The following is a 25,975-nucleotide window of genomic DNA, read 5'->3' on the forward strand; positions in this document are numbered from 1 at the left end:
TTGTTTTTTTCACCATGAGGTTTTAAGCAGAAAAGTAATCGGAGCATTTCTTTCTTTCAGACCCCACCCCCTAGCAGCATGATCAGCAGCATGACCCAGAGGGGAGATAGTGGGGTAACCAGGAGACGTGAACCCCAGCAGGTGGCAGCGGACAAGGGTTCTGAATGGCACCCAGCTTTCTGCCCGGGCAAGAGAGGCCTGGGTGGGACCCCTAATGACTGTGATGCAAGAGAAGACCCCCGGGAGCCAGCAGCGCAGGGCCCCGAGGAGGGCGGGCTGTGGACAGCACAGGTGAGGGGTGGCCCCTGAACTTAGCATCCAGGATGTCGCTGGGGCACACCAGCCACAAAGGGTAGAAGAGCAAGTGGCTGGTAAGCAAGCAGACACGGGGATCGGAGAGACATTCAGAAGCCGGCGGAGGAGAGCGAGGACACAGGGAGTCTGGAGTGAGGCAGAAGCCGCGGCCTGTGGAAACCAGGCCCCTGATGCCAGAGGGGCACCGCCTGGGATCGCCCTCGGCAGCCGCAGGTTCACTGAGGACAGGGCCAAGGTTGTCGGGGGCCCCCTCGGTGGCTCTGCAGACCAAGGCGGCCGGGGCACTCCCCTCGGGGAGCCCCAGGAACAAGCTGAGCGCATAGCCCAGCGAGCAGCCCGAAGCCAGGCACCCAGGGAGCCCATTCTCTGCCCAGGAGACCCTCCAGGCCGCGGGTGACCCGCTCCCTTCCTTCCCAGCCCATCCCGGAGGGAGGCGGCCGGGCTCACTGGGCCCCGGGACCCAGGCGGCCAGGGAGCCCGCAGAGGGCAGGGTTACCCGAGGGGAGGCCCAGGCTGGAGCTCAGCTGGGCCCCGGGCTGCTGGAGACCGGAGAGTGGTTCCCCCGGCCCAGGGGTGCCCAGCTCACATCCTCTCAGCCGCGGCAGGGGCCGGACCAGGTGATGCGCGGCCGTGGTCTCCGCCACCCCGAGCTCACGGCGAGACTGGGCTCCTGCAGCTTCTCTGGGCGAGAAAGGAAGCCCGGAGCTCTGAGAAGCTCTGGTCTGGCCAAAGAGGGGAGAGGGGAAAGGTCACAGCCCAAACGTGACCCCCAGCCCCTCACAAGGACACGCAGGGTAAAACCCTTGGGGATGTGGTCGGGGCACTACCCGGGGTGACCCGGGCTCTGTGGAAGCCCAGGGCTGCAGGCTCAGGGAGGAGAGAGGAGCCTCGCTGGAGACACTCAGTCACCCCCCGTGGCCTCCCTGCGGCCCAGCGGCCAGGATCGGTTGGCCTCCTGGCCCTGGTTGCAAACCCGCGCCGAGCCCGCCAGAGCTCCAGGTAACCTTTTCCACTTCGTGCCCGACCAGGACCTCCGGGGCCAGAAGGGCCAACTCCCCAAGGGTGCCGGTCACCGTGTCCCCCACCGTGTCCCCCCCCCCCAGACTCCCGGCCCTACAGACAGACAGACAGACAGACCACAGCTTCAGCACGGGCTGCCAGGCCCCACGCAGCTCCTCCCACGGAAACCCCGCCAGCCTCCGCACCGGCTCCCCTGGGCCTTCCACCCCCCCCCCGCCCCCTGCCCACACGGGCCCACCCAGCTCTCCTCTCTCAGGGCTGTTGGCCCCTCTCCCCGGGGCCTGGGGGACCAAGACTCTGTCTCCCCCCGCTCCCCTGTCCCGTCGGAGCTGCAGTGCAGGGTGCGGGCTCGGCTCCCAGGTACCTGGACACGGGGAGACAGCTGCTGGTGCTCATGGGATCCTGACCACGCAGGTAAAGATCAGAGCGCTGGCCGCGGGCCTCAAGGAGACACTGAGGACAGCCCCCCCATGGGACCCCACGGTCCGGGGGCCCAGAGGTATCCAGCTGTAGCACACAGAGCCCCCTCTGCTTTCCGCCACACACGTCAGGGTGAAGACGCAGTGTCCATTCTCACCGATCCTGGAGCTCAGTGTGACGTGGGGCCAGGCCAGCTGCTCTGCGGGTACGAAGAGGGACCAACTGAGGACACTGCAGAACTGCCCTGGGCCCTCCCGTCACAGGGCAGAAGGCACAAGGCATTGACATCAAGACACTGCGTCATCCTGAGTCCACATCAGGAGGAACAGAGAATCTGCCCACGTCTATCGGGAGCCTTGGGCTCTACAAGGGCCGTGCCACTTGGCGTCATTTGATTACCAGAACAACCCTATGAAGCAGGGGCCGGACGTTTTGTTCCTGCTCCATTTAACAGGCTCGGAGAGCTTCAAGGAACTTGCCCGAGTCTCAGCTGTTAAATGACCATTCCGGGACCCAAATCCAATGGACCTGACCCCGAAGCCTGGGTCCCACTAGCACAGAACTGTGCTGTAGTCGCATGTCTTCCCCGTGGGGTCGCCGCAGTACACACTAAGCTTGTGGACCCCAAGCAAGGCCCCCCAGGAGATGTGGCCCTGGGCCTTCGGGGTTTCTCCCACACCCGTGTATCCCTTCAAACTGCACCCCATTCCTTCTTCCCCCAAGACCAGGAGCTCAGATACTTCCTTACAGTATCCATGTTGCCATAATTGCCATTACTTGCCCACCTATGTCCCCAGGCCAGAGCCAGGGGGTGTGGGGTAGTGGGTGGGGGGTGGTGGCAGGAAGTGTGGCTGCCGACAATGGACAGCCAGGCCAGGGTGTGGAAGAAGGCTGCGCTGTTACTCCACTTCAGTCCTGGGGCCCACCTGACGGCAGCTCAACTGGGCAAAATGGGACCACAGGCCACGATGTGCCCAGGGGAGAAGGCGGCCTGGGTACTTTCCACTGCCTCCCCCAGTGTGGTCTTCTGGGACCCAAGTCCTCCCCACCCCCACTCTCCTGCAGGCCCTCTTGTCTGCAGCATCCCCCTAGTTCAAGCACCCAACTGCCCTGAAAAACCAGAAGCACAGGATGTGACATCAAGCGGCCTGAGTTCTATTCCTGGTTCTGCCACTTTCTACCTGTTGCTTTTTCTCTCTGTGGCTCAGTCTCAGCAGCCCAGAACTAAAAGCCCCTCTCCTGCCGCAGGACTGTATGAGGCTCCACTGGAGCGCAGTAAGAGGGGCTGTCCCACCAGCCCCGGAACACCCTAGGACACAGTCCCACCGAGGTCCCAGAAGGCCCGAGGGCCCTCGCCCTGTGTGAGGACAGTCCATGGCCAGGCCAGGCCTGATTTATGGCAGAGATCCTTCCTCCCCGACCATGTGGACCTGACCAGGGAGCAGGTCCATCTTCCCACACTTAAAAAAAACGGGGCCTCCTCAAATAGGAATATTTCCCAGAACATGACTCAACCCTGAAAAGCTTCTCTGCTTTCTCTTCATCAATTAGCTTCCCCTGGGTCATCCTCACTCAGAAGTGAGCCTTTTTGCTTCCCAGTGTAGAGGAGCAGATCTGCAGTGGCACCCTGGCAACCTCGCCCGCATCCCTCAGGCAAAGACGGGGACCGGTTAATCTGTGTCTTGGCAAAATGCCCTGGGATCCTCCCAGGACACGAGAAGATGGTGGCCCTCAAAACCCCAAAAGCATCTCCACCGGCCCCCCTGGCTCCCCTGGGAAGCACTCATGGGTTAGTTAGCTCCTAATGAGGAAGGGGGTTCCTGCTGCAGCAGCTCGGCACAGAGCTGCAGCCTCTACCACCCTTGACCGCAGTCCCAGCTTGTTTCTGTGGTGACAGGCCTTCTGGCACCTGCATTGTGGTCAACCGGCCCCCTTGTCATTAGTTCTGGTGTGAAGGACCTGGGGTGCTCTTTCACTATCTACATGAGTAATGAGGTGCTTGGATCTGAACCGGGCTGACTGTGTCTCTACAGGCTGAATCAGCCGGCCCTCCCTTGCTGCTGGGGTGACAGACACCCACCTCTGACATTTCTCTTGCAGTTTTCCCTCCTGAAACAATTTTTAAAGATCTTTAAGCAGAATGATCACAGCCTTCCCATGTGTCTGTCCAGACTGTCTCGCCTTATTCTCACCACAGTAGCGCTCCTACTTTAGCACCGAGGAAGCTCTAGGCCACTCAAGTAGGCTGTGGCAGGACTGGGTTCTCGGGGCCGAGGCCCCATTCTCTGCCCACCACAGACCCAGAGGTCCTGTTGTTTTACAGTGCGCACCTATTAACCTTGTAATCAGAAACAAAAGTGTAAATGTTACTCAATGAGCACCACCCTCATACCTGTTACCGTCCAGAGGACACTCAGCATAGACTCGCAGACTGTACTTTCGGGTGTGGGTGATGTGTGAGTTCCTCAGGTTAATGTGGGCTCGGTAGGGCGTCCTTCCAGCTCAGGTCGCTGATCTGCAAGGTGTGGCCTGGGCTTACCACACTCACACGACCCCGGTACTGGGTTTCTGCCTGGTAAAAGGTGTCTGGCCCTCCTGCTTCCGCCAAGGTTATGGTGGCTATTGCCATGGAGACCGAACGGGACATCCAGGAGATGCTCTCCACAGGCTGTCCTGGCTGTAGGTGCAGGGGCAGGGTGACAGATCTGCCTATGGTCCCAGTTACCATCACAGGGTCCTCTCTGGAACCCCCTGGCCTTGCAGAGACACAGATCAGAAGCTTCAGGGGCAGCCCAACTAAGCCAGAGGCTCACGGCAGGCCTGAGAGTCCAGTAAGTGATTATTATTCCCATTTTATAGGTGAGAAAACCAGGACCCAAAGAAATTAGGTGGCTTGCTCGAGACAACATAGCTAGTCGGTGGTAGGACAAGAGCGCAAGGCCGTGCCTTCCCTTCACACCAAAGTGGTCTCCTTCAGCGTTTACATTAACAAATGCACATATAATAAAAATAATTAATAGATGCTGTGCTAGGATTGCAGGTGCTGCAGAGAAGGAGGAAGAAGGAAAACTCTTGGGAGGTGCTGAGGGGGACGATCTCTACTGTTACTTGGGCCACCCTCTTGCTGATCCAGGCAACAGGAGCAGAGCTCACCTAGCCCGGCCCCACCACAGCAGAAAGTGCCTTGTAGCATACCCCAGAATGGCTTGTTCAGACACTGCTGGACAGGAGCCCGTTCTGAGGCCCAGCCAGTGTTCTGGGAACTTCTTTCTAGAAGGAAGGCTAGTGCAAGGCGAAGGGTGGTCGGGGGACCGTCATTCAGCACCAGGTTACTGAGGAGAAGAGCGGAAACACCAGGGCACGGGTCACGCTGCCCGAGCTCAAACCCCTGCTAGGTCCTAGCTGTGTGATCTTGGGAGGTTACTACGCTCCCTGAGCCCTGGCATTCTCACCTGTGTAACAGGGAGTGCCATCTTCCAGGATTTTGTGGGGGTTAAATGAGACAATGCAAGTAAATACCTCAGGATTGGTGTTATTAAAGATTCTTGATGTCACTGGAATAAGTTAGTGACAGCACCTTGTTTGCCCCCTCACCAAAACTCCAGCACCCTTGCAGAGAAATGTGAAAAACCATCGCTCAGTAGTGTGACGGTTGGAGTATTTTTGCAACACTGACAACTGTCCCGGGAAACAGAAAGTCTGAAACTGACCCAGGTGTGCCGCACGGTGGTTCAGAAAGACAAGGCTGCATGGCTCAAGGAAGAATGGGGGTCCTGGTTCAGAACGCGACCATTCCCAGGCCAGGTGGTGTCTCTTTGTCAAAAGTTGACCTGAGAGGTCCTATGACTGTGGCTGTGGGGACAAGGGGTGGGAGAGGTGTTGCTGTCCTGTGGGAGTGGGCACCCCAAGTAGGACCCACACAGCGGCAGGTCCGTGTCCTGGGCACATACCACAGAATCCACTCGACAGTCCAGTGTCCACTTCTGTGGAGCTACCTTGGCTCCACCTGGAGAATCATGTAGCCAATGGGAAGTATATCAAGGCAGCAGGTGTTAGCACCAGCTACACCCTCCTCGCCCCACACTGGGCCCAGGGCCTGAAATCCGAGTGGAGGCCCCCACCCCGACTGAAGACCTTGGCTCATCCTTGCACCCTCAAGTTTAGTAACTCATCAGGCCTCATTCATTCAAGTTCTGCTCCCATGCTGGGCTCCATACTTCTGGTCCAGCCACACCGATCCTTGGTTTCCTTCAGCCCGTGCTTTTGTTGGCATTTATTTATTTATTTATTTATTTATTTATTTATTTATTTTAAAGATTTTATTTATTTATTCATAGACAACAGAGAGAAAAAGGCAGAGACACAGGCAGAGGGAGAAGCAGGCTCCATGCAGGGAGCCTGACGTGGGACTCGATCCCGGGTCCCCAGGATCACGCCCTGGGCTGAAGGCGGCGCTAAACTGCTGCGCCACCGGGGCTGCCCTTTTCATTTATTTAAATTCAATTAAGTAATATATATTACTAGTTTCAGAGGTAGAGGTCAGTGATTCATCAGGTCTTATGTAATATCCAGTACTCACTACATCACGTGCCCTCCTTAACACCCATCACCCAGTTACCCCATCTTTCCACCTGCCTCCCCTCCAGCAACCCTCAGTTTCTTTCTTATGATTAAGAGTCTCTTATGGTTTGTCTCCCTCTCAGATTTCATCTTGTTTTATTTTTTCCTCTCTTCCCTATGATCTTTCTTAAATCCCACATATGAGTGAGATCATATGAGAATTGTTTTTCTCCAATTGACTTATTTCGATTAGCATAATACCCTCTAGTTTCATCCACATCGTTGCAAATGGCAAGATTTCTTTTTTTGATGGCTGAGTAATATTCCACTATATATATAGATATATATACCACGTCTTCTTTATCCATTCATCTGTCAATGGACATCTGGGCTCTTTCCATAGCTTGGCTGCTGTGGACACTGCTGCTCTGAACACCGGGGTGCAGGTGCCCCTTCGGGTCACTACATTTGCATCTTTGGGGTAAATCCCTAGTAGTGCAATTGCTGGGTCGTAGGGCAGCTCTGTTTTCAACTTTTTGAGGAACCACCATACTGGTTTCCAGAGCGGCTGCACCAGCTTGCATCCCCACCAGCAGCGTGAGAGGGTTGCCCTTTCTCCGCATCCTCACCAACATCTGTCATTTCCTGACTGTCTAATTTTAGTCACTCTGCCAGGTATGACATGATATCTTATTGTGGTTTTGATTCATACTTCTCTGATGCCGACTGATGTTGAGCATTTTTTCATGTGTCTGTTGGCTAATTGCATGTCTTCTTCTGAGAAATGTCTGTTCATGTCTTCTACCCATTTCTTCATTGGATTTTTTGTTTTTTGAGTGAGCCCTTTCTTTTTTTTGGAAGATTTTATTTATTTATTCACAAGTGACACAGAGAGACAGAGGCAGAGAGACAGGCAGAGGGAGAAGCAGGCTCCATGCAGGGAGCCCGACGTGGGACTTGATCCCGGGACTCCAGGATCACGCCCTGAGCCGAAGGCAGATGCTAAACCACTGAACCACCCAGGCGTCCCTTGAGTGAGCCCTTTATCTGATAAGATGTTTGCAAATATCTTCTCTCATTCTCTAGGTTGTCTTTTGGTTTTATCAACTGTTTCCTGCGCTGTGCAAGAGCTTTTTATCTTGATGAGGTCCCAAAAGTTCATTTTTACCTTAGTTCCCCTTGCCTTTGGAGATGTGTCTAGCAAAAAATTACTGTGACCGAGGTCACAGAGAACACTGCCTGTATTCTCTAGGATTTTGATGGATTCTTGTCTCATGTTTAGGTCTTTCATCCATTTTTAGTCTATTTTTAAGCATTTACATCATCCTGTCTCCTACAGATAGCTGTGTGCATGTCTTCGCCCAATATCTGAGTGAGAAAGGAAGGCTGGTGGTTTAGCCTCAGGGTTAGTTGCAGTGCACATGCGTGGAGCTTCTGGGTCCAAATTCTGTTTCTGGATTCAGGTGAGGGGAGACACAGAGGGATCAGATCAGGACATGAATCCCAAATGCCAGACACCGTGCCGAGTAGGGCAAACACGTTATTTTATCTAACTTCCCAATAAACTTGTAAGACAGATATTCTTCCCACTTAAAAGATAAAGATCATGAGACACAAAGAGCTTAAGAAACTTGTCCAAAGTCACCAGCTAGGAAGCAGCCGAGTCCACATGAAGATCCAAGTTCACCTGACCCCAAAGCTGGTGCTCTGCCAATGACACTGTACCACCAGCAATGGGCTTTCACGATACCTAATTCCTCCCTGAGTCCTGCTGACCCCCCGTCCCACCACACACACACACACACACACACACACACACAGCACAAGACCTGGCACACGAGAGCCCCAGTAGATGTTTCCAGAACTGAACTGAAGAACCGTGAACATTTTTTGAGGCAGGACCTGTCTTACCCATTATTTTGTCATTTGCCTGGGAGATGCCCCCAGGGGCAGGGACCACCAAGGGGCTGGCCTGGATGCCATGGAGAGAGCTTGCTCTGTGCGGGGATAGGAAAGGAGAGGTGAGGAGCCTTGAGGAGGGCCGTGCAGGAATCTCGATGCCAGTTCTGCTGCTTTGGCCGAGGACACCGTTCTCTGAATTTCCATGGTGCTACTGTGTTCCTACCGCTGGGCCGTGCTGGCTTCTATTTGCAGATTACCAGACTTGGGCCAGAAAACGTCACCTACTCTCCCCAAGCCTCAGTTCACCATCTGTAAAGTGTGTGTGATCCCATCTGCCTTCTCTATATCAGAAGTCTGATGTGGAGATCAAGGGTTCTTTTTATAATTTATGTAAAGGTTCTTTGTAAACTGTGATTGGGGCCAAGGGCAGGCTACCCCAAGGTGGGCCACTTGGGCATATTGATTATTTAAATAAGTTACTTAAGAGCCAGTTAGTGCAAGGACACCCAGGCCCTCCTCTGTCCCCTGAAAGCAGGACACAGATCTCCCATGTGAAAGACAGACTTGGACCAGGAGGTAAAGAGTATCCTGATCACCAGAGATGAGAAATTTAGAGCTGAGAAGGCTGACAAACAACCCTTGTTTATTTTTTATTGTTATTTTTTAACTTACTTACCCCCGCAGCCCAAACTCTGCTTAAAATTCCTCACTAGTTGAAGCTCCCGACAGGACGTTTTCTTCGTCCTGTCAATTCCTCACAGATGTATGGTCTCTCTGTCTAGAAAGTACAGAAACGGCCTCCTCCGTCATTTCTTTAGGTCTCAATTTCATTATTGGGCCTCCATGCTCAGGTCATAAAACTTTGGGTATTTTTTTTTTCTCTTCTGTTATCTATCTCACATAAGTTCAGGTAGGAGGCCTTGAGGGTAGATAAGAATTTTTGCTTCCCTTCACCACCAAGTTTTAAATACAGCAAGGGATTCATCAGTAGGCCTAGGGGACTCCCCAAAGCCTAACGTGGGGACAATCCTGAGGCAGGTGGCCTTCAAACCACACATGCTGATTTTTTCCTGAAAGAGAATGAAAGCAAAAGCTTGAAACTCAAGACAAAGATCAAAGCCTGGCCCCTCCTGCAGATTTCTCAGAAGCTTCCTTCCCCTGACCTCTGGTTCCCATGCCTGTCTCTTGCCACCACTCAGGTCCTCAGCGACAAAAGCAAGCAGCAAGAATCTAGAAGGACAGAAACAGCTGCTAAGTGCCAGGTTTGAGATCTCCTACTGAAGTCGTTTATGGGACACAGCAAGTCCAATTCCTGATGAAGGCTGACTCCCGGGGGACTGGTGGAAGAGGGAGGAGGGGCAGAGATCCAAAAGAGGATCATGCTTGAAATGGCAAGATGAAGACAGAACAAGTCCCCGATCTCATGCCGCCACCATCAGCCGGTGTGGAGAAGCCCAGGTTCCCTGTGACTCATTAGCAGAAGAAATGTGAGAGTGACAAGGACACAGTCTGGGCCTGCCCAGTCTGAGATGGTAGCACATGCACCACACACACACATGCACGCACACACATGCACGCAGATATGTGTACACACATGGAGCCTGGCTCCCAGGGAGGCAGCATCTTCAGGGAAAACCACCCATGGCTAGAATGCTCTGCAGGCAGGGAGGGGTGCCCGGAAGGTAGTGGTGGGAAGAGACTTACCCATGAGAAAACCAAGCAGGAGCAAGGACCCTGGTAGAGAGAGACCCACGGTAGCCTCAGCAGACTCGCCTGCCTCAAGACAGCCGGCCAACGTAGACGTGTAAATGTCAGCCCACAAACACTTCCTCCTTTTAGAGTTCACCACAATAATCACATGTAGCTTTGGAGTCACAAGAGGTAGAGATGAGGGGACACATGAGAAAAAGACCAGGGGAGCTATTTCCAAGTCAAAGTTGATAATGTCACAGCCATGCTATAAACCCTTCAGAAGTCCCCCACTCCTACAAGGTAAAGTCCAGGCTCACAGCTTTGGTAGACGAAGCTTTTCCTATTCTCTTGCTTCTCGTCAACCTTGGCCTCATGCCATGTCACCACTTCTCTGATCTTGAACTCCAGTCACAGCACACTATTTCTAGACTCTTCTCCCAAAATGCCTTGGGTTTTCTCAGCCCTGTAAATTGACTCCAGCAAATCTGCTTACTGGATCACCCTAATATCTGCCACCTGCCTCACCCACCTCACCCTAGCCTTTCTTTCTCATCTTTCAATTCCCACTGACTAGCTCAGTGTCAGCACGTAGTAGGGGCTTAGCTCCTACATGATTGCTAAGTGCATAGCAGACATTGAGTCAGCAGGCAGAGAAGAGCGAGCCCAGAACAACCCAAAGACAGAAAGGAGGAAAGCACAGGCTGCTGGCTGTAGCTTCTTTAGCACAGAAACAGGGTAGAAAAAATCCAGGAAATAAGACCTTTAGGACCACCTCTACCTCCAACCACGAACGACGAGGTCAGATATTATTTTGTTATTTTGTGCTTTTGGTGATATGACTGAAGGAGTTGCATGAAAGTCCTGATCCATGGGTAGAGGGAGGGAAAGAGGAGAGGAGACACAGGTGTGATGCTCCCTTCCCCACCTCTCTACACCAAATAGTCCCCGTGGCTCTGCTAGGCTCTGCAGACAGTTGACATGTCCATGAGGATGTCGTTGTGACTAGTGTCTCCCATCAGGCCCCTTACTTCTCAGACTTTGACAAGTATCTCCCTGGTCTTCAGTGAATGGAGGTCAGGTGCCCCAACAAGACTTGTTGAAGAGAATCCACACGTTGCTTTGTAAAAGGTCACCAATGACCTCCCCTTGGTCATAGCTTATAGACTCTTTGGTCCTTATCCTATAGGAGCGCCAATTAAGTTTGACACTGGGACCCTCCCTACTTGAAATTCTCTCCGCTCCTGGATGTCTGGATACCATTCTCACTGACCCCTCCTCACTCATTTACTCCTCATACATACCAGCTCCTGCTGGGTGCCACAAAGGCACTGTGCCAAGGGGCCTGAGAGAAGATGAAAGGAAGTCTCTACAACCATGTTGCTCACAGGCTAGTAGGAAAGAAAATCATGTTGATGGAAAAACAAAGTAGGATGCTTTAGCCTTGGGGGTGGGTACAGTGGGGTGGATATGAAGCTTTCTGATTTGAAACATGCCTCTGCTGCTTACCTATGATCTTAGCAAACTACTTCCCAAGAAGACTTCCCCATTATCATTTATTTCCTTGAAAATGGTTTTTGTGCATAAAAAAATTATCCATAGGCTTTATTGCTTTTAAGAATTCGTATTAAATTTACCAAAAAAAATTTTTTAAACTTTGACCAGTCTCAAGGGCAGTTCAGCTTGTAAATCATATTCCATTTACAAATGAGGCAGCCCTTAACCTCCTTTTGAGAGGCTATTGATAATATTTGACACTTTACAAATTTATAAATGGATTTCTTTAAGGACTTTAAATCTCACTATTGAATGTAATGCATTTAGTTTCCTTTTAAAGGACTTTCGTTTTTTTTCAGAGTTGAAAACAGACCTTTCGATAGAGTTCTTCTGCTTTTCTTTTTTTAAGACATAAGATATAAATATATTTTTAGTATTATTATTTTTATTCCAGGAGAGTCAACATACGGGGTTGTGTTAGTTTCGGGTGCACAGTATAGTCATTCAACACTTCCATGCATCTCTTGGCGCTCATCACGACAGGTGCACACCTTCATCCCCATCAGCTATTACCCCCATCCCGCCCACCCACCTTGGACAAAGTATTTGAATCAATAAATAAGACTCCCCAAATACAAGAAGGCTTGTAAATTTAGTACATTGAGCTTATTGGTATGGCAATTCGTAAGTTTTCTTCAAATATTCAATACTTCATATAGACTTCAATTCAACTGTCATAGTGCTGTGTTGTGACAGATGGCCGCTGCATGTGCAGTGAGCACAGCATAACGTATAGACCTGTCCAATCATGATGTAGTACACCCAAAACTCATGTAACATTGTGTGCCAAGCAAGCTTCAACAAAAAATGTATTAATTTTAAAAAATAAAATTACAAATGTAAATCAGTTGTTCAAATGCATAGTTCAAATCAGAACCACAAAGTTAACTATCACATTAGTAAGACTGATGTCAAAAAAAATTTTTTTAAGTAAGCCTGAGGTCTCAAATAACACGTATATGTAAACAAAAAGTACTAACTGATACCTTGAACATGCCTACTCTGAATTCCTTATCTATCCAGGACTGAAAGATTCATAAAGGACACGGTTATGTCATCTGGATTCCAGCTATTTTCTGGGGCACCTGCTCGACCAACTAAGGTTGCTTACTGACCAGAAACATCACTGAGACATCTACTCATGGTACCTACCCAGGTGCCTTTATCTGCTTTGTTGATGTCCTCTAAAAGCCTGGTCTCAGGTGCCTGGGTGGCTCAGTCGATTAAGTGTCCAACTCTTGGTTTTGGCTCAGGTCCTGATCTCATGGTTGCAGGATGGAGCCCCGCACTGGGCTCCGCGCTGAGCTGGGAGTCTGCTTCAAGATTCTCTCCCTCTGCCCTTCCTTCTACTCACTTGTTCATGTGCACGCACGTGCTCTCTCCTTCTTTCAAATAAATAAATAAATCTTTTAAAAAGAAGGCTAGTCTCATAGCCTGTGTCCCTCAATTCAACTTGCACACTGTGATATCGCCTAATTCTTCCCTTTGCTGTAACTATAGCACTGGACTTGCTGTTACATTTCTTTTAGCTCTTGAGATATTTAACTATCTCTCCATTTAAGTGTAAAAAGCTTTAAACTTGTTGAAATTCTGTATTCTTTTCATATTCTAATCTGCGGGAGTTATAAACACGTTAAAAACTCACATAATAGGGCAGCCCAGGTGGCTCAGCGGTTTACCGCCGCCTTCAGCCCAGGGCATGATCCTGGAGACCCTGGATTGAGTCCCACGTCGGGCTCCCTGCATGGAGCCTGCTTCTCTCTCTGCCTCTCATGAATAAATAAATAAAATCTTTAAAAAAAAACCCACATAATATTAAAAGTGATGTCAAAAAATACAGTTGTATAAAACGCAGGGTCATTTTACTTGCAAAGTTAATGAAGGGCTGGTTAGGAACTGGTGGTGAATCAATGCAGTGGAACGTCGGACAGTGGCTGCAGGATCCAAATTACGGCTCAGGCTGGGATTTGATGCTCCCTGGGGGTGATGCCCAGTAGATGGATGATTCTGGTGCCTGTGCATGGCTGGACTTCTGGGACAGTAGCAGGGATTCCAGAAATTTTCCAGTCATTGGCCCCTGGCAGTTGCTGACCTGGCTCAAGGACACAGAGAAACTGGAGATGCCAAACTCAATTTGCCTCCTCCCTGGATCCCAACACAAAATGCCTTTGTATCCATGACTCAATGAGAATATTAGTCCTTGCTGTGTGAAGACAGGGACAGGGTGAGTACAGGACACACTTGCCAACTGCATTATATCAAAATTCATATTCCTTTAGGTTTTTACTGTACTTAAATGCTCACACTTCAATTGGATTCTATGTATCACAAGATTGTGTCCACCTGTGTTCACCACTACCGAGAGGGTTATTCCGATGACAGTCATCTTTAGTTGCTTTGTCTCTAAGGAGGATAGTAAGAGTACCAACCAAACAGGATTGGTTTGAAGAGTAAAAGAAAATATGTGAAGCACAAAGCATCACTCATAGTCATTGCTCAATAAATGTTGGTGAAAATTTGTATTATCATCGGTATCTTTGACCCGCCTGCCACTTTTGTCCTCTCCTCCCACTCAGCGTGTGACTGCTCTCATGCTCTTACCTGGGCTCCCTGACAGCCTCCTACCTGACCCCTCACCATAGCCCCATCCCTTCCATCCTCTCCGTCTGCTGCTGGAGTAAGCTTCCAAACAGGTCCTTGAATAACACTGCACCCCTGCTTAAAAATACCTGCTAGAAGCTCTTTGCCTTTAGCTGATGTCTTGGTGAGTTCGTGGTGCCCTAACAGCAATGCCAGAGACTGGGTGGCTTATAAACAGCAGAACTTTACTTCTGAGAGTTCTGACAGGGGCTGGGCAGTCGAGGGATGGAGCCGATTCAGTGTCTGGGGAGACCCCACCAGCCACTTCATAGCCGGTATCTGCTCACTCTCTTTTCACATAGCAGGAGGGGCAAGGGAGCACTCTGGGGTTGCTTTCATAAGGACACTAATTCCATTCATGAGGGCTCTATGCTCGTGACCGAATCACCTCCCAGAGGCCCTGCCTCCTAACACTATCCCCTTGGAGATAAAACGTCAACATATGCATTGAGAGAACAGAGGGGACACAAACATTGAGTCCATGGCACCTGGGTTATAAGACCCTTTATCTGGGCTGCGGAAACCTCTCCTGTGTCCTGTAATTCTCTCTAGACAACCATGCTCTAGTCACAGGCCAGGACTAGCTGAGGCAAGAAAGGGGCCTACCGCACAAAACTTCAGAAGAGCCTCACCCTCAGGCTTGCACGGTGCCGCCGTGACCTAAAGATGCCCTCTAGTGGAAGATGCCTGCCACCCTCATCGTCCCCTCTCCCCCTCCCATCCAGACTTCCTGGGCTCAAATTCTAACTATAAAACTCAAAGTAAGCTACTTAGCCTCTTTGTGCCCTGGGTTCCTCATCTATAAAATGAGGATGATAAAAATACCATCGCATAGAGCTATTGTGTGGATTAAATGAGCCCATGAGTGTCAGGAGTTAGGGGAGGGTCTAACACCTGACAAGTAGTCACTGAGTGTCACCTGAAACCACCCGTTTGGCTTTCCTATAAGTTCTTTCCAAGTCCTCTCAGGCTACAGCCTAAACAATCATATGATCTGAGTCTTACGACACCAACAAGTCACAGTTGAACTAACCACTAAATATCATCTATTTAAAGAGTCAGCTTCCAGGGGCACCTGGGTGGCTCAGTTGGTTAAGCATGTGACACTTGATCTCAGCTCAGGTCTTGATCTCAGGGTCATGAGTTCCAGCCCTGCGTTGGGCTCCACACTGGGTATGGAATCTATTAAAAAAAAAAAAAAAGAAAAAAGAAAAAAGTCAGTTTGCCACAGCAAGGTAAAGGGAATAATGCTGTCCTCCAACCTGCCGAGTGCACAGCTGCCCCCTGGCAACATCCATCCTCAGAGCAGCTTTGCTGGTGCTTCCTTCAGATCAGTTAAAAGCCTCTCAGTTGTACGTGACATGAAGCCAACGCAAAGTGGCTTCATGTCAGGGCTTAAGCAAAAGAGTGACGTCATTGGACCATGATATTTGTTATAGACTACTATGCAACAGATTACAGAATTTGAGAGCTTAAAATAAGCATTTGTTATCTCACAGTTTCTGTGGATCAGCAAACCAGGCACGGCACAGCTGGTGCCTCTGGTTGTGGGTCTCTCACAAAGTCCTCGTCACGTCAGGGTAGCCGCTGCCAGCCTCGCCCCCACGGCTCTTGGCAGCCTCAAGTCCTCATCAAGTGTTGGCAGACATCAGTTCTTTGGTGGGTTTTTGCTGGCAGGCTCCCTGGCTCCTTGTCTTGAAGCCTTTAGCTCACAACACAATACTGGGTCCCAGCAAAGGGAGTGGGGTTGGGAGAGAGAGAAACAGAGAGACGCACACACACACCAAGATGGAAGACACAATCTTGTGCAACCTAATCTCAGAAATGACACCTTAGCCCTGCTGCCACATTCTACTCAGTAGAATCAAGCCAGTGCACCCATCCCACTCTCAAGAAGAGGTGACTACAGGTGACTACAGGGGCGCCTGTTTGGCTCAGTCAGTAAAGCATGGCACTCTTTTTGTTTAAGATTTTTTTATTTTTTAAGATTTTTTTTTTAAGATTTTATTTATTTATTCATGAGAGACACAGAGAGAGAGAGAGAGTAAGAGGCAGAGACACAGGCAGAGGGAGAAGCAGGCTCCATGCAGGGAGCCCCACGTGGGACTCAATCCCAGGACTCCGGGGTCATGACCTGAGCCAAAGGCAGAAGTTCAACTGCTGAGCCACCCAGGCGTCCCTGTTCTTTTTTTTTAATTGTATTTATTCATGAGAGACACGGAGAGAGAGAGGCAGAGACACAGGCAGAGGGAGAAGCAGGCCCCTGCAGGGGGCCCTGATGTGGGACTCGATCCCGGGACCCCATGGTCACACCCTGAGCCGAAGGCAGAGGCTCAGCCCCTGAGGCACCCAGGCACCCAGCACACGACTCTGATCTTGGGACCCCTACACCAGCCTGAGCAAGGGGAGGAGTCTGTGGTGCCAGATGCAAACAACCCTCCCCGTCTCACACACACACACACACACACACACACACACACGCACGCACGCTCACGCACTGACACACACAGGGGCGCTGTGGTAAGAGCTTCCTCTTTCAGCCCGAGAGCTGAGAGCACATCATCATGGCGGGCCCAAAGAGACATCCGGGTGACGGGGCTCTACGGCCCTTCTCCAGTAAACCACGGAAGAGCCAGCCTCACGCATTCTCTTCTTTTCTGTGGAACTTTCTCCTCTTCCTGTTCTTGGGTAAGTCCCCGCTACGGCCACCACCTCTCTGGGCTGGTCACGTTCTTATTGGTAAGATCAGAAAACTCCTCTCCCGTGGTAATTTCCCTTGGGTTTCACTTTATTCCCAGATGTTTCACCTTTATCCCCAGACTACGTTCCTCTCACCCTCACACTTTCCTACTAAGAAATGCTGAGTGATGAATTTGTTCTCTGGATAATGTGGATAAAATCCACAGAGAGATAGAGGGAAATCCTGATGACAGGCCACCCCCTCTTTCCCAGGGACACATAGAACTGTTGGAGCTTCTTTCTACGTCCTGCCATGTTTATCACACATTCCAAACTTCAGGCTTCCCTGCGGGATCTGGAGATGGTCTCATGGCCCTGGGCTAAGTGGCTTCTCTCTGAATGTCCTTTTCTCCCCTCATCCTACCTCTCCATCAAGGCCCAAGTCCTGCAAGTTTTTGAGAAATAATCTCTCAGCAGCATGGCCGATGGCCAATGGGCAGAGCTGACCCAGTACCCCAGGGAGGGTCTCAGCTATCTGGTACAGTGACATCTACTGTCCCTCTGGACTCCTGTTTTCCCCAGGACCTTGGAGGTTAGCACGGGTAGCATAGGGGCCTGAGAACAGTGGGAGTTGGAGAGGTGGGCAGTGAGGGGAGTTCTAGAAGGACTCCCAGATGATATATGGGGCAGGACCTAGACTCCAGGCCTGGGTTCCAGTATGATCTCTTTTCATTTTCCATCTTAACTTTGCTCCCACAAAAACATCAAGTATCACAGCTGTTTATATATATCTACACCCAGCTCTTGTGGTGCTACTTGGTTGTGTTGGATAAACCTGAAGTTACCCAATCTACTGTCACCCAAGCCTCAGATGACCAACAAGCAAATTTCAAGTCAAAGAGGCACTTCCCTCTGACTAGCTCCACTGGTTGGGGTATCCTCAAACTTCACTCTTTTGGTCTAGCAGGGAGTTTCTTTGATGTCTTGTGTCTCCAAGGAATGGTTTCAGGAACTTAGGAGGCAGGAGGGTGAAAAATCTTTCCACTTTAGTATGTCAAGGAGAAAGAATATCCCATCCCCTTTTAGGGGAGCAAGAATTCCTATCCCTTTCAAGGTCCTTCTAGCCAGAATAAGAATCAAATTGACATGAGACAAATTAACAGAACATAATCAATTTTTTTTTTTTATTCATGAGAGACACAGAGAGAGAGAGAGGCAGAGACACAGGCAGAGGGAGAAGCAGGCTCAATGCAGGTAGCCCGATGTGGGACTTGATCCCAGAACTCCAGGATCATGCCCTGGGCCAAAGGCAGGCGCTCAACCGCTGAGCCACCCAGGGATCCCCAACACAATCAAATTTAATAGCACATGGGAAACCACACAGACATGGAAATTCCAAAGACCGTTGGGGCAAAATGTGGTATATATGTCATCCTAAATTAAGGAGAAGGGGGCAGGGGTCTGGGACTTCAGAGCGAAGCAATGTAGTTTATAGGGTGGAGAAGAGCAGATGTTGGTAATTAGATATTTGCCCCACCATACAGATGGGTCACTCAGATAAAATTTATCTCTGCTAATAACCCTTATCTGGGAAAGACCCCGAATTTAGATTCTTCTGTGTGGTTAAGGGAGGGGCAAAAGTATCTCTTGAGCTCACAGGGTCTTGATTGCCCTCAGCTCAGAATAGTCCATACTCCAAAGTGGTGGGCCTAGTATCGGAAACATTTGAAATCAGATCTTTGCTCCATTACTTCCTAGCTGTGTGAGCCTCTGTTTCTTAAATGTAGAAGGTGATTAGTAAGATGTATCATGCAAGACTCTCCGAGATTAAAAATGATCAAAAATGATATATGTAAGCAAGCGCTTGGCACATAATTGGTGGAAACTGATTGTTATAATAATCACTAAGTGCATGATTTGGAAACTATTAAAGATGGGGAAGCCAAATTCGGTTATCGAGATCATTGAATAAATACCCTTTTATTATTTGCCAAATGGCATAGTTCAAAATAAGATGGCCAATACTGGGACTCCTGTCACTGTACTGAGAGTCCTATAGCATTGTTCCCCGTGACAGTAACAGGATTGGACCTATAGGAACCACATCCCACTCCTATCAAGTCTGTGAGCCTTTGCTTAGCTTTGATGTGAGGAGAAACGGGTGCAGTCACACGTGCCCAGCCAAGAATCAGGACCTTCTGGCCTCCTAGGATGGGGGTGGGCAGCGCTCTGGGCCACCGCATTCTGGGGCATCTTGTTAATGGAATCTGGGCTCTGCAGCTGACCAACCCTGTAATCTCGGGCAAGTGGCGAAAACTCTCGAAATGTTAGCTCCTCGTCTGTAGAAAGGGGCTAATTTTGAGATAATTTTGAGGATCGAATGAGGTAATTTCTGCAGTGTTAACATGCCATAGCAATCATAAGCAGTGTCTTCCAGAAGGGAAGAGCTCTCTTTCAGGTAACTTCAAACCAGCATTGCACCAACCCAGCTTCTGCCTTCGGACTCCCCTCAGAATCCACCTCAACTGACCTAGCCTAGCTTTTCCTAGGTCCCGAGCTTGGTCCTCCCTAGCCACCTCTCTACAAAGTCCGAGTGCTTGACCGATACGGGTAGTGAACCACCTTCCCGCCCCCTAGCCCCGCACCAATCTGCACCAATCTGGTGTCTCTTCTATAGAGCTCTGCAGAACCCTATACCCTCTGGGCCTTCGGAGCACACCTCAGCCTCTTTCCACCCCTCTAGGCTGTACTTTGCTTTTCCTGTCTCTCTAATATTTTCTATATATTTTTCCCACCCAGATCCCTGGAGTAATCTGGGTCCTGAACCCATCTGATTTGATCTGGAATTTTCAGAGGACTCTCCAGAGCCTCAGAAGCCCTTGAATCTGGGAATCCAGACTGGGGTCACCCAGCAGACACTCCCAGGGCCCCTACAAGAAAATGAGCTGCCTTGGACAGATGCCGGGCCTGTGGAAGCTGTGGTAACAATGTTTATCGGGGATCTTGGTCTTTCCCAAGATGAAATCAGGAGCAGAATCAATGTTACTTAACTATTCCCAACCCCGAACCTTGTTCCTAAGGACAGACCAGATTTCCCTGGCCAAGGCAAAGCCAGTCTGAGATCCCCTGAACAATGAAGTAAAAGAAGAGTGAGACAGAGATGAGAAGTGTTCTTTTTGTTGCCAACATTTCATTATGAAAATTCTTGAACACAGAGAACCCTTGAAAGAATTTTGCACTGAACACTCATGTGCTTTGCACCCCAGTTCTACCATTAGTGTCGTTTCGCTTGCCTTCTCATGCCCCGTCCATCTACCCACCCTGCTAGCCATACATCAACCTATCTTATTTTTTAAAAGACACTCCTCTTTAACTTCTTTTGTTCTTTATGATTTACAGCACTGTTTTTATTCCGTCTCTACTATATCTCTAAGGGAAGATAGTATAGGTGTGAACGTTTCAGTCTTATGGATGAGTAAACTGATTCTCAGAGAAATGCAAAAATTCACCCAAAGTCACAAAGCTAATTCCTTTGCTGGGACAGAAATCTAGAAAGTCTGTTTTACTGATTATTGTACATGCGTTTGTGGGAGAGTGTTTCTTAAGTGAGGGAATGAATGAATGATTCTGTTTAGGCAACAAGCCCAGAGGGAGGAGGACAGGAATTTCATTTCATTTCTCCACATCTGACATTTCTTACTGGTGCGTCTTTATTGAATGAGTGAATGAAGGCTGCCTTGAGGAGTCCAGCACCTCCGCCAAGTCCCTCTTCTGTCTCTGCAGGGCCAGGAGCCTCTGGAAAGGACTCAGCCCAAATGGAGGTGCCAGGGATTCTAGAGGGTTCGGTGACTTTCTTCCTGAACATTTCAATAGACAAAGAGTTGGAGCATGTCACCTGGAGTCGTCCCCAAAAAGCTCTTGCTTTTGCAAGTGCACAAAAAGATATTATCATTATGGACAAAAGCTACCAGGACCGACTAAACATCAGCTTCAACAGTTACTCCTTATCTCTCAACAATCTGACTTTGGAAGATGCAGGACCCTACAAAGCCCAGATAAATTATAAGAATGCTAAAGTCACCACTGACAAGGAGTTTTTCCTGCATCTCTATGGTGAGTTCCAGAGACTTCTGTGGGTTTTTATCATTTATTGAAGAATTTTAAAATTTATTTTGAGATGGGAGTGGGCAGGGGGAGAGAGAGAATCTGAAGCAGACTCCACTTGGGGCTCAATCTTATGACCCTAGATCATGACCTGAGCTGAAATCACGAGCCAGATGCTGAACCAACTGACCCACCCAGGCACCCCTCATTTTTTTAAAGATTTATTTATTTATTTGACAGAGAGAAAGAGAGAGATCACGAGTGGGGGGAGGCATAGAAGGAGAGGGAGAGGGCAGCCCCGGTGGCGCAGTGGTTTAGCGCCGCCTGCAGCCCAGGGCATGATCCTGGAGACCCTGGATCGAGTCCCACATCAGGCTCTCTGTATGATGCCTGCTTCTTCCTCTGCCTGTGTCTCTGCCTCTCTCTCTATGAATAAATAAATAAAATCTTAAAAAAAAAAAGGAGAGGGAGAAGCAGACTCCCCACTAAGCACAGAGCTAGACATGCTTGATCCCAGGACTCTGAGATCATGACCTGAGCCAAAGGCGGATGCTCAATCGGCTGGGCCATCCAGGCATCCCTGATCTTTTATTTACTTTTTTAAAAAACTTTATTTATTTATTTGAGGGAGAGAGTGAGTGAGCATAAACAGGGGAGAGGCTGGGAAAGGGAGAAGCAGCCTCCCTTCTGAGGAGGGAGCCTGACTTTGGGCTCCATCCCAAGACCCCAGGATCATGACCTGAGCTGAAGACAGTTGCTTAACCGACTGAGCCACTCAGGTGCCCCAATTTTTAAAAGCAGATTTCCCCCACCCCCAGGTATTTACCCCTCTGGGACAAATAGGACTACCATGTTGGTCCTTTACACCCAGTTCTATGAATATAGCTGCAGAGTGAAAACACAACCAAAATATGTTTAGGAAGCATTTGTACTATCTTTTCTGCAACTCTGTTAATACCCTTTACCCACCTATACTAGCTTGCTAGGGTTGCCATAATAAAATACCACAGACCGGGTGGTTTAAACAACGGAAACTTATTTTCTCAGTTCTGGAGGGTAGAACTCCGAGATCAAGGTGTCAGCAGGTTGGGTTTTTTCTTGCTCCTAGGCTTACAGATAGTCACCTTTAAGGGGGGGGGCGGTATTTATTCGTGAGAGACACAGAGAGAGAGGCAGAGACACAAGCAGAGGGAGAAACAGGCTCCCTGCAGGGATCCCGATATGGGACTCGATCCCATGACCCCGGGGTCATGCCCTAAGCCAAAGGCAGATGCTCAACCACTGAGCCACCCAGGTGCCCCACCAGCGTTTTGATATGTCCTCATATGGTCATCCCTCTGTTTGTCCTGTCTGTGTTCTAATCTCCCGTCATGCTGGATTCGGTCCACCCTAACAACCCCATTTTTTTAAGGATACTTAAAAAATCTTTATACTTGGGGATAAACTTTTGTAGAAGAGAATTTTAAAAAGAAATGAGAAGTTTAAAAGTGCTCTTTTAAATAGTTTTTATAAATTAATGAATAAATAAATAAATAAATAGTTTACTGGTTAATATACAATCGATATAAGTCATTCTTCTTTTTAAGTTTTTTTTTTTAATTCTGGTTAGTTAACATACAGTGTTATATTAGTTTCAGGGGTACAATATAGTGACTCAACACTTCTGTAGATGACTCAGTGCTCATCATGATATGTGTAATCCTAATCCCCATCACCTATTTCTCCCATAATTCCATCCACTATCCTGCTGGTGATCACCAGTGGGTTCTCTATACTTAAGAGTCTGTTTCTTGGTTCCTAATGACTCCATTTTAACTTAATTATCTCTTTAAAGGTTCTGTCTGCAGGAGCTCCTAGGTGGCTCAGTGGTTGAGCCTCTGCCTTTGGCTCAGGTCATGATCCCTGGGTCCCGGGATCAAGTCCCACATCAGGCTCCTTGCAAGAACCCTGCTTCTCCCTCTGCCTGTGTCTCTGCCTCTCTCTCTGTGTCTCTCATGAATAAATAAATAAAATATTTAAAAAATAAATAAATAAAGGCTCTGTCTCCAAATACAGTCACATCCTGAGGTACCAGGGATTAGGACTCCAACATAGGCATTTTGAGGGGACATGATGAGACATAATAGTCTGCCCTCTGACCCCCCAAAACTTATTTCCTTCTCACATGCAAAATACTTTCACTCTATCCCAACATCCCCACATCTAAGCGCCATCCCATTAGCACTAACCCATTCCGCCATCTTAGCGGAGTCCAAAGTCTTATCTAAATATCCCCTAAAGATTTTATGGGTGAGACCTGAGGTATAATTGATCCTGTGGCAAGATTCCTCCTCAGCTGTGAACCTTTGAAACCTGACAAGTTATCTATTTCCAAACTATAATGACAGGACAGGCATAGGATAGACATTCATATTACAAAAGGGAGCAATGGAAAAGAAGAAAGGAGTCATGGGCCTTGCTAGGGCAAGTCTGAAACCTAGCAGGCCAAGTTCCATTAAACTTTAGTTTTCAAGAACAGTCCTTGGCTCTATGCTCTATTCTCTCGGCCCCCTTGGGGTGGCAGCCCCACCTCCTTCACCCTGGGCAGGAACCCTGCCCAGGAGGACATCACCTCACCAACTGCCCCTGGGTCTGTCCCCTCTGAGCCCATGGTGGCAAAGGCCATGGCAGCTCTATCAAACTCCAAACTGTTCTTGAGGGCTGTTCTTCCCGTGAAGGAGAAGGCATGATCTCAGCTGAATAGCTCTATTGGCCCATCCTAGAGAATCCCACGAGTCTGACGGCCTTTCTTCTTTTTGTCCACATCTCTGTTCCTCTGGTCCACGCTGGCGGCATTTCTGCTGGGATGGCTGACTTAACCCATGAGTCACGTTGTAATCTCTCTAGCAAATGTTGCTTCGCCACATCCTTAGTGTTCTCCCCAGACACGCTTTCTTAGTTTTTGTAATATGGATAGCCTGAGAATTTCCCGAATTTTCAAGTTCTGGTGGTTTTGTCTTGCTCAGCACTTCCTTCTGCAGTGTGTGCCTCTCCTCCAAATTTTTACTACAAGCAGAAAGGAAAAAACACACAGTGCCCTCAATGCTTTGCTTAGAAATCTCCTTGGCTAAGTACTTGTTTACCACTTAAATGTTCTACTTTCTACAAAACACTAAAGCACAATTTGCCTAAGTTCTTCACCACTTGAGCACAAGTGTCACACTTTCTCCAGTTTTCAATAATACATCCTCAGTTTCACCTGATTCCTCACCAGAAACACCTGTAATGTTCATATTTCTACCAATATTCTGTTCATGATAATACATATATAACTCTAGGATAGTAGAAGCTTTCTCTAAGGCTCTCCTCTTTTCTTTCTGAGCCCTCACCAGAATCACTTTTAAAATCCATATTTCTGGGATCCCTGGGTGGCGCAGCAGTTTAGCGCCTGTCTTTGGCCCAGGGCGCGATCCTGGAGACCCGGGATCGAATCCCACGTCGGGCTCCCGGTGCATGGAGCCTGCTTCTCCCTCTGCCTGTGTCTCTGCCTCTCTCTCTCTCTCTCTCTCTCTCTCTCTCTGTGACTATCATAAATAAATAAATAAAATTAAAAATATATATTTAAAAAAATAATAATAATAAAATAAAATCCATATTTCTGGGGCACCCCGGTGGCTCAATGGTTGAACATCTGCCCTCTGCTCAGGTCGTGATCCCGGGGTCCTGGGATCGAGTCCTTTGCCTGTGTCTCTGCCTCTCTCTCTCTCTCTCTGTCTCTGTCTCTCATGAATAAATAAATAAAATCTTTAAAAAAATAAAAGATATGTGGTTAAAAAAAAAAAAAACAACTCCTGTCTCCAGATACAGTCCTATATCCAAATAAAATCATATCCTGAGGTGCTAGAAGTTAGGGCTTCAAGATATGAACTTGGGGAAGACACCATTCAGCCTATGGCACCAACTTTCTATCAAGTAGTTTGACCTTCTTTTATTGACTTGTCGAGTGCTCTGCATGTGTTAAAAAAAAATGGAATTCTATGCAGTGAATAGAAGTAGAGTGAATGAACTCAATGTGTACTGACATACAACAATTTCCAAGATATATTGTTAACTTTTTTAAATTCCAGCATAGTTAACATACAATGTTCTATTAATTTCAGGTGTGCAATATGGTGATTCAGTACTTTCATACAGCACCCAGTGCTCGTCATGATGAGTGTACTCTTAATCCCCTTCACTTAGTTCACCCATCCCCTACCCACCCTCAGGCAACCATCAGTGTGTGCTCTGTGGTTAAGAATCTGTTTTTTGAAAAAAAAAAAATCTGTTTTTTGGTTTGGCTTTTTTATTCTTTGTTCATTTTATTTCTTAAATTCCACATAAGAGTGATATCATATGGTATTTGTCTTTCTCTGACTAACCTATTTCACTTAGCATAATACTCTCTAGAACCACATCCATGTTGTTACAAATGACAAGATTTCATTCATTTTTATAGCTGCCTAATATTCATATATGTATGTATGAATATATATGTATTAGATACCATATCTTCTTTATTTTTGTTAAGATTTTATTTATTCATTCATTCATGAAAGACACAGAGAGAGAGAGAGAGGCAGAGACAGGCAGAGGGAGAAGCAGGCTCCATGCTGAGAATCTGATATGGGACTTGATCCCGGGTCTCCAAGATCATGCCCTGGGCCAAAGGCAGGGGTTAAACAGCTGAGCCACCCAGGGATCCCCCACATCTTCTTTGTCCATTCATCTATTGATAGACACTTGGGCTGCTTTCATAATTTGGCTATTGTAAATAATGCTGTTATAAACACAAGGGTGCGTATATCTTTTCAAATTAGTGTTTTCATATTCTTCGGGTAAATACCCAGTACTGGAATTACGGGATCATATATTCATTCTATTTTTTAATTTTTTTGAGGAACCGTACTGTTTTCCACAGTGGCTATACCAGTTTGCTTTCCCACCAACAGTGCATGAGGGGCATGAGGGTTCCTTTTTCTCCACAGCCTTGCTAATACTTGTTTCTTGTGTTTTTATTTTAACCACCTGACAGGTATGAGATGACATCTCATTGTGGTTTTGATTTGCA

The 25,975-nt window shown here is 48.5% G+C and overlaps 2 protein-coding genes across 5 annotated transcripts in view; one reads left to right on the top strand and one right to left on the bottom strand.

Moving 5' to 3' along the window:
- Positions 1-758: 758 nt before the first annotated feature.
- On the bottom strand, positions 759-11,285 carry LOC121471522 (SLAM family member 9-like). Its single transcript, XM_041722338.1, is given in 8 exon segments — positions 759-1,037; positions 1,320-1,428; positions 1,700-1,736; positions 1,739-1,954; positions 4,155-4,243; positions 4,245-4,511; positions 9,918-10,081; positions 11,211-11,285. Coding segments are annotated over 8 exon segments (1,236 nt in total).
- A 5,379-nt stretch (positions 11,286-16,664) lies between these two features.
- The window catches only part of LY9 (lymphocyte antigen 9), a 31,606-nt gene continuing 22,295 nt past the window's right edge, over positions 16,665-25,975 (top strand). For 3 of the 4 annotated variants that reach the window (XM_041723515.1, XM_041723514.1, XM_041723517.1), the window contains exons 1-2: positions 16,665-16,791; positions 20,566-20,895. In XM_041723515.1, coding sequence (XP_041579449.1) covers positions 16,668-16,791; positions 20,566-20,895 — 454 coding nt within the window. In that variant the 5' untranslated portion in view covers positions 16,665-16,667. Of the gene's footprint in view, positions 16,792-19,581; positions 19,764-20,565; positions 20,896-25,975 lie in introns of all 4 variants that reach the window. The other variant, XM_041723516.1, reaches the window with a different exon arrangement.

The sequence above is a fragment of the Vulpes lagopus genome, chromosome 11, assembly GCF_018345385.1.
Source record: "Vulpes lagopus strain Blue_001 chromosome 11, ASM1834538v1, whole genome shotgun sequence".
NCBI lineage: Eukaryota > Metazoa > Chordata > Mammalia > Carnivora > Canidae > Vulpes > Vulpes lagopus.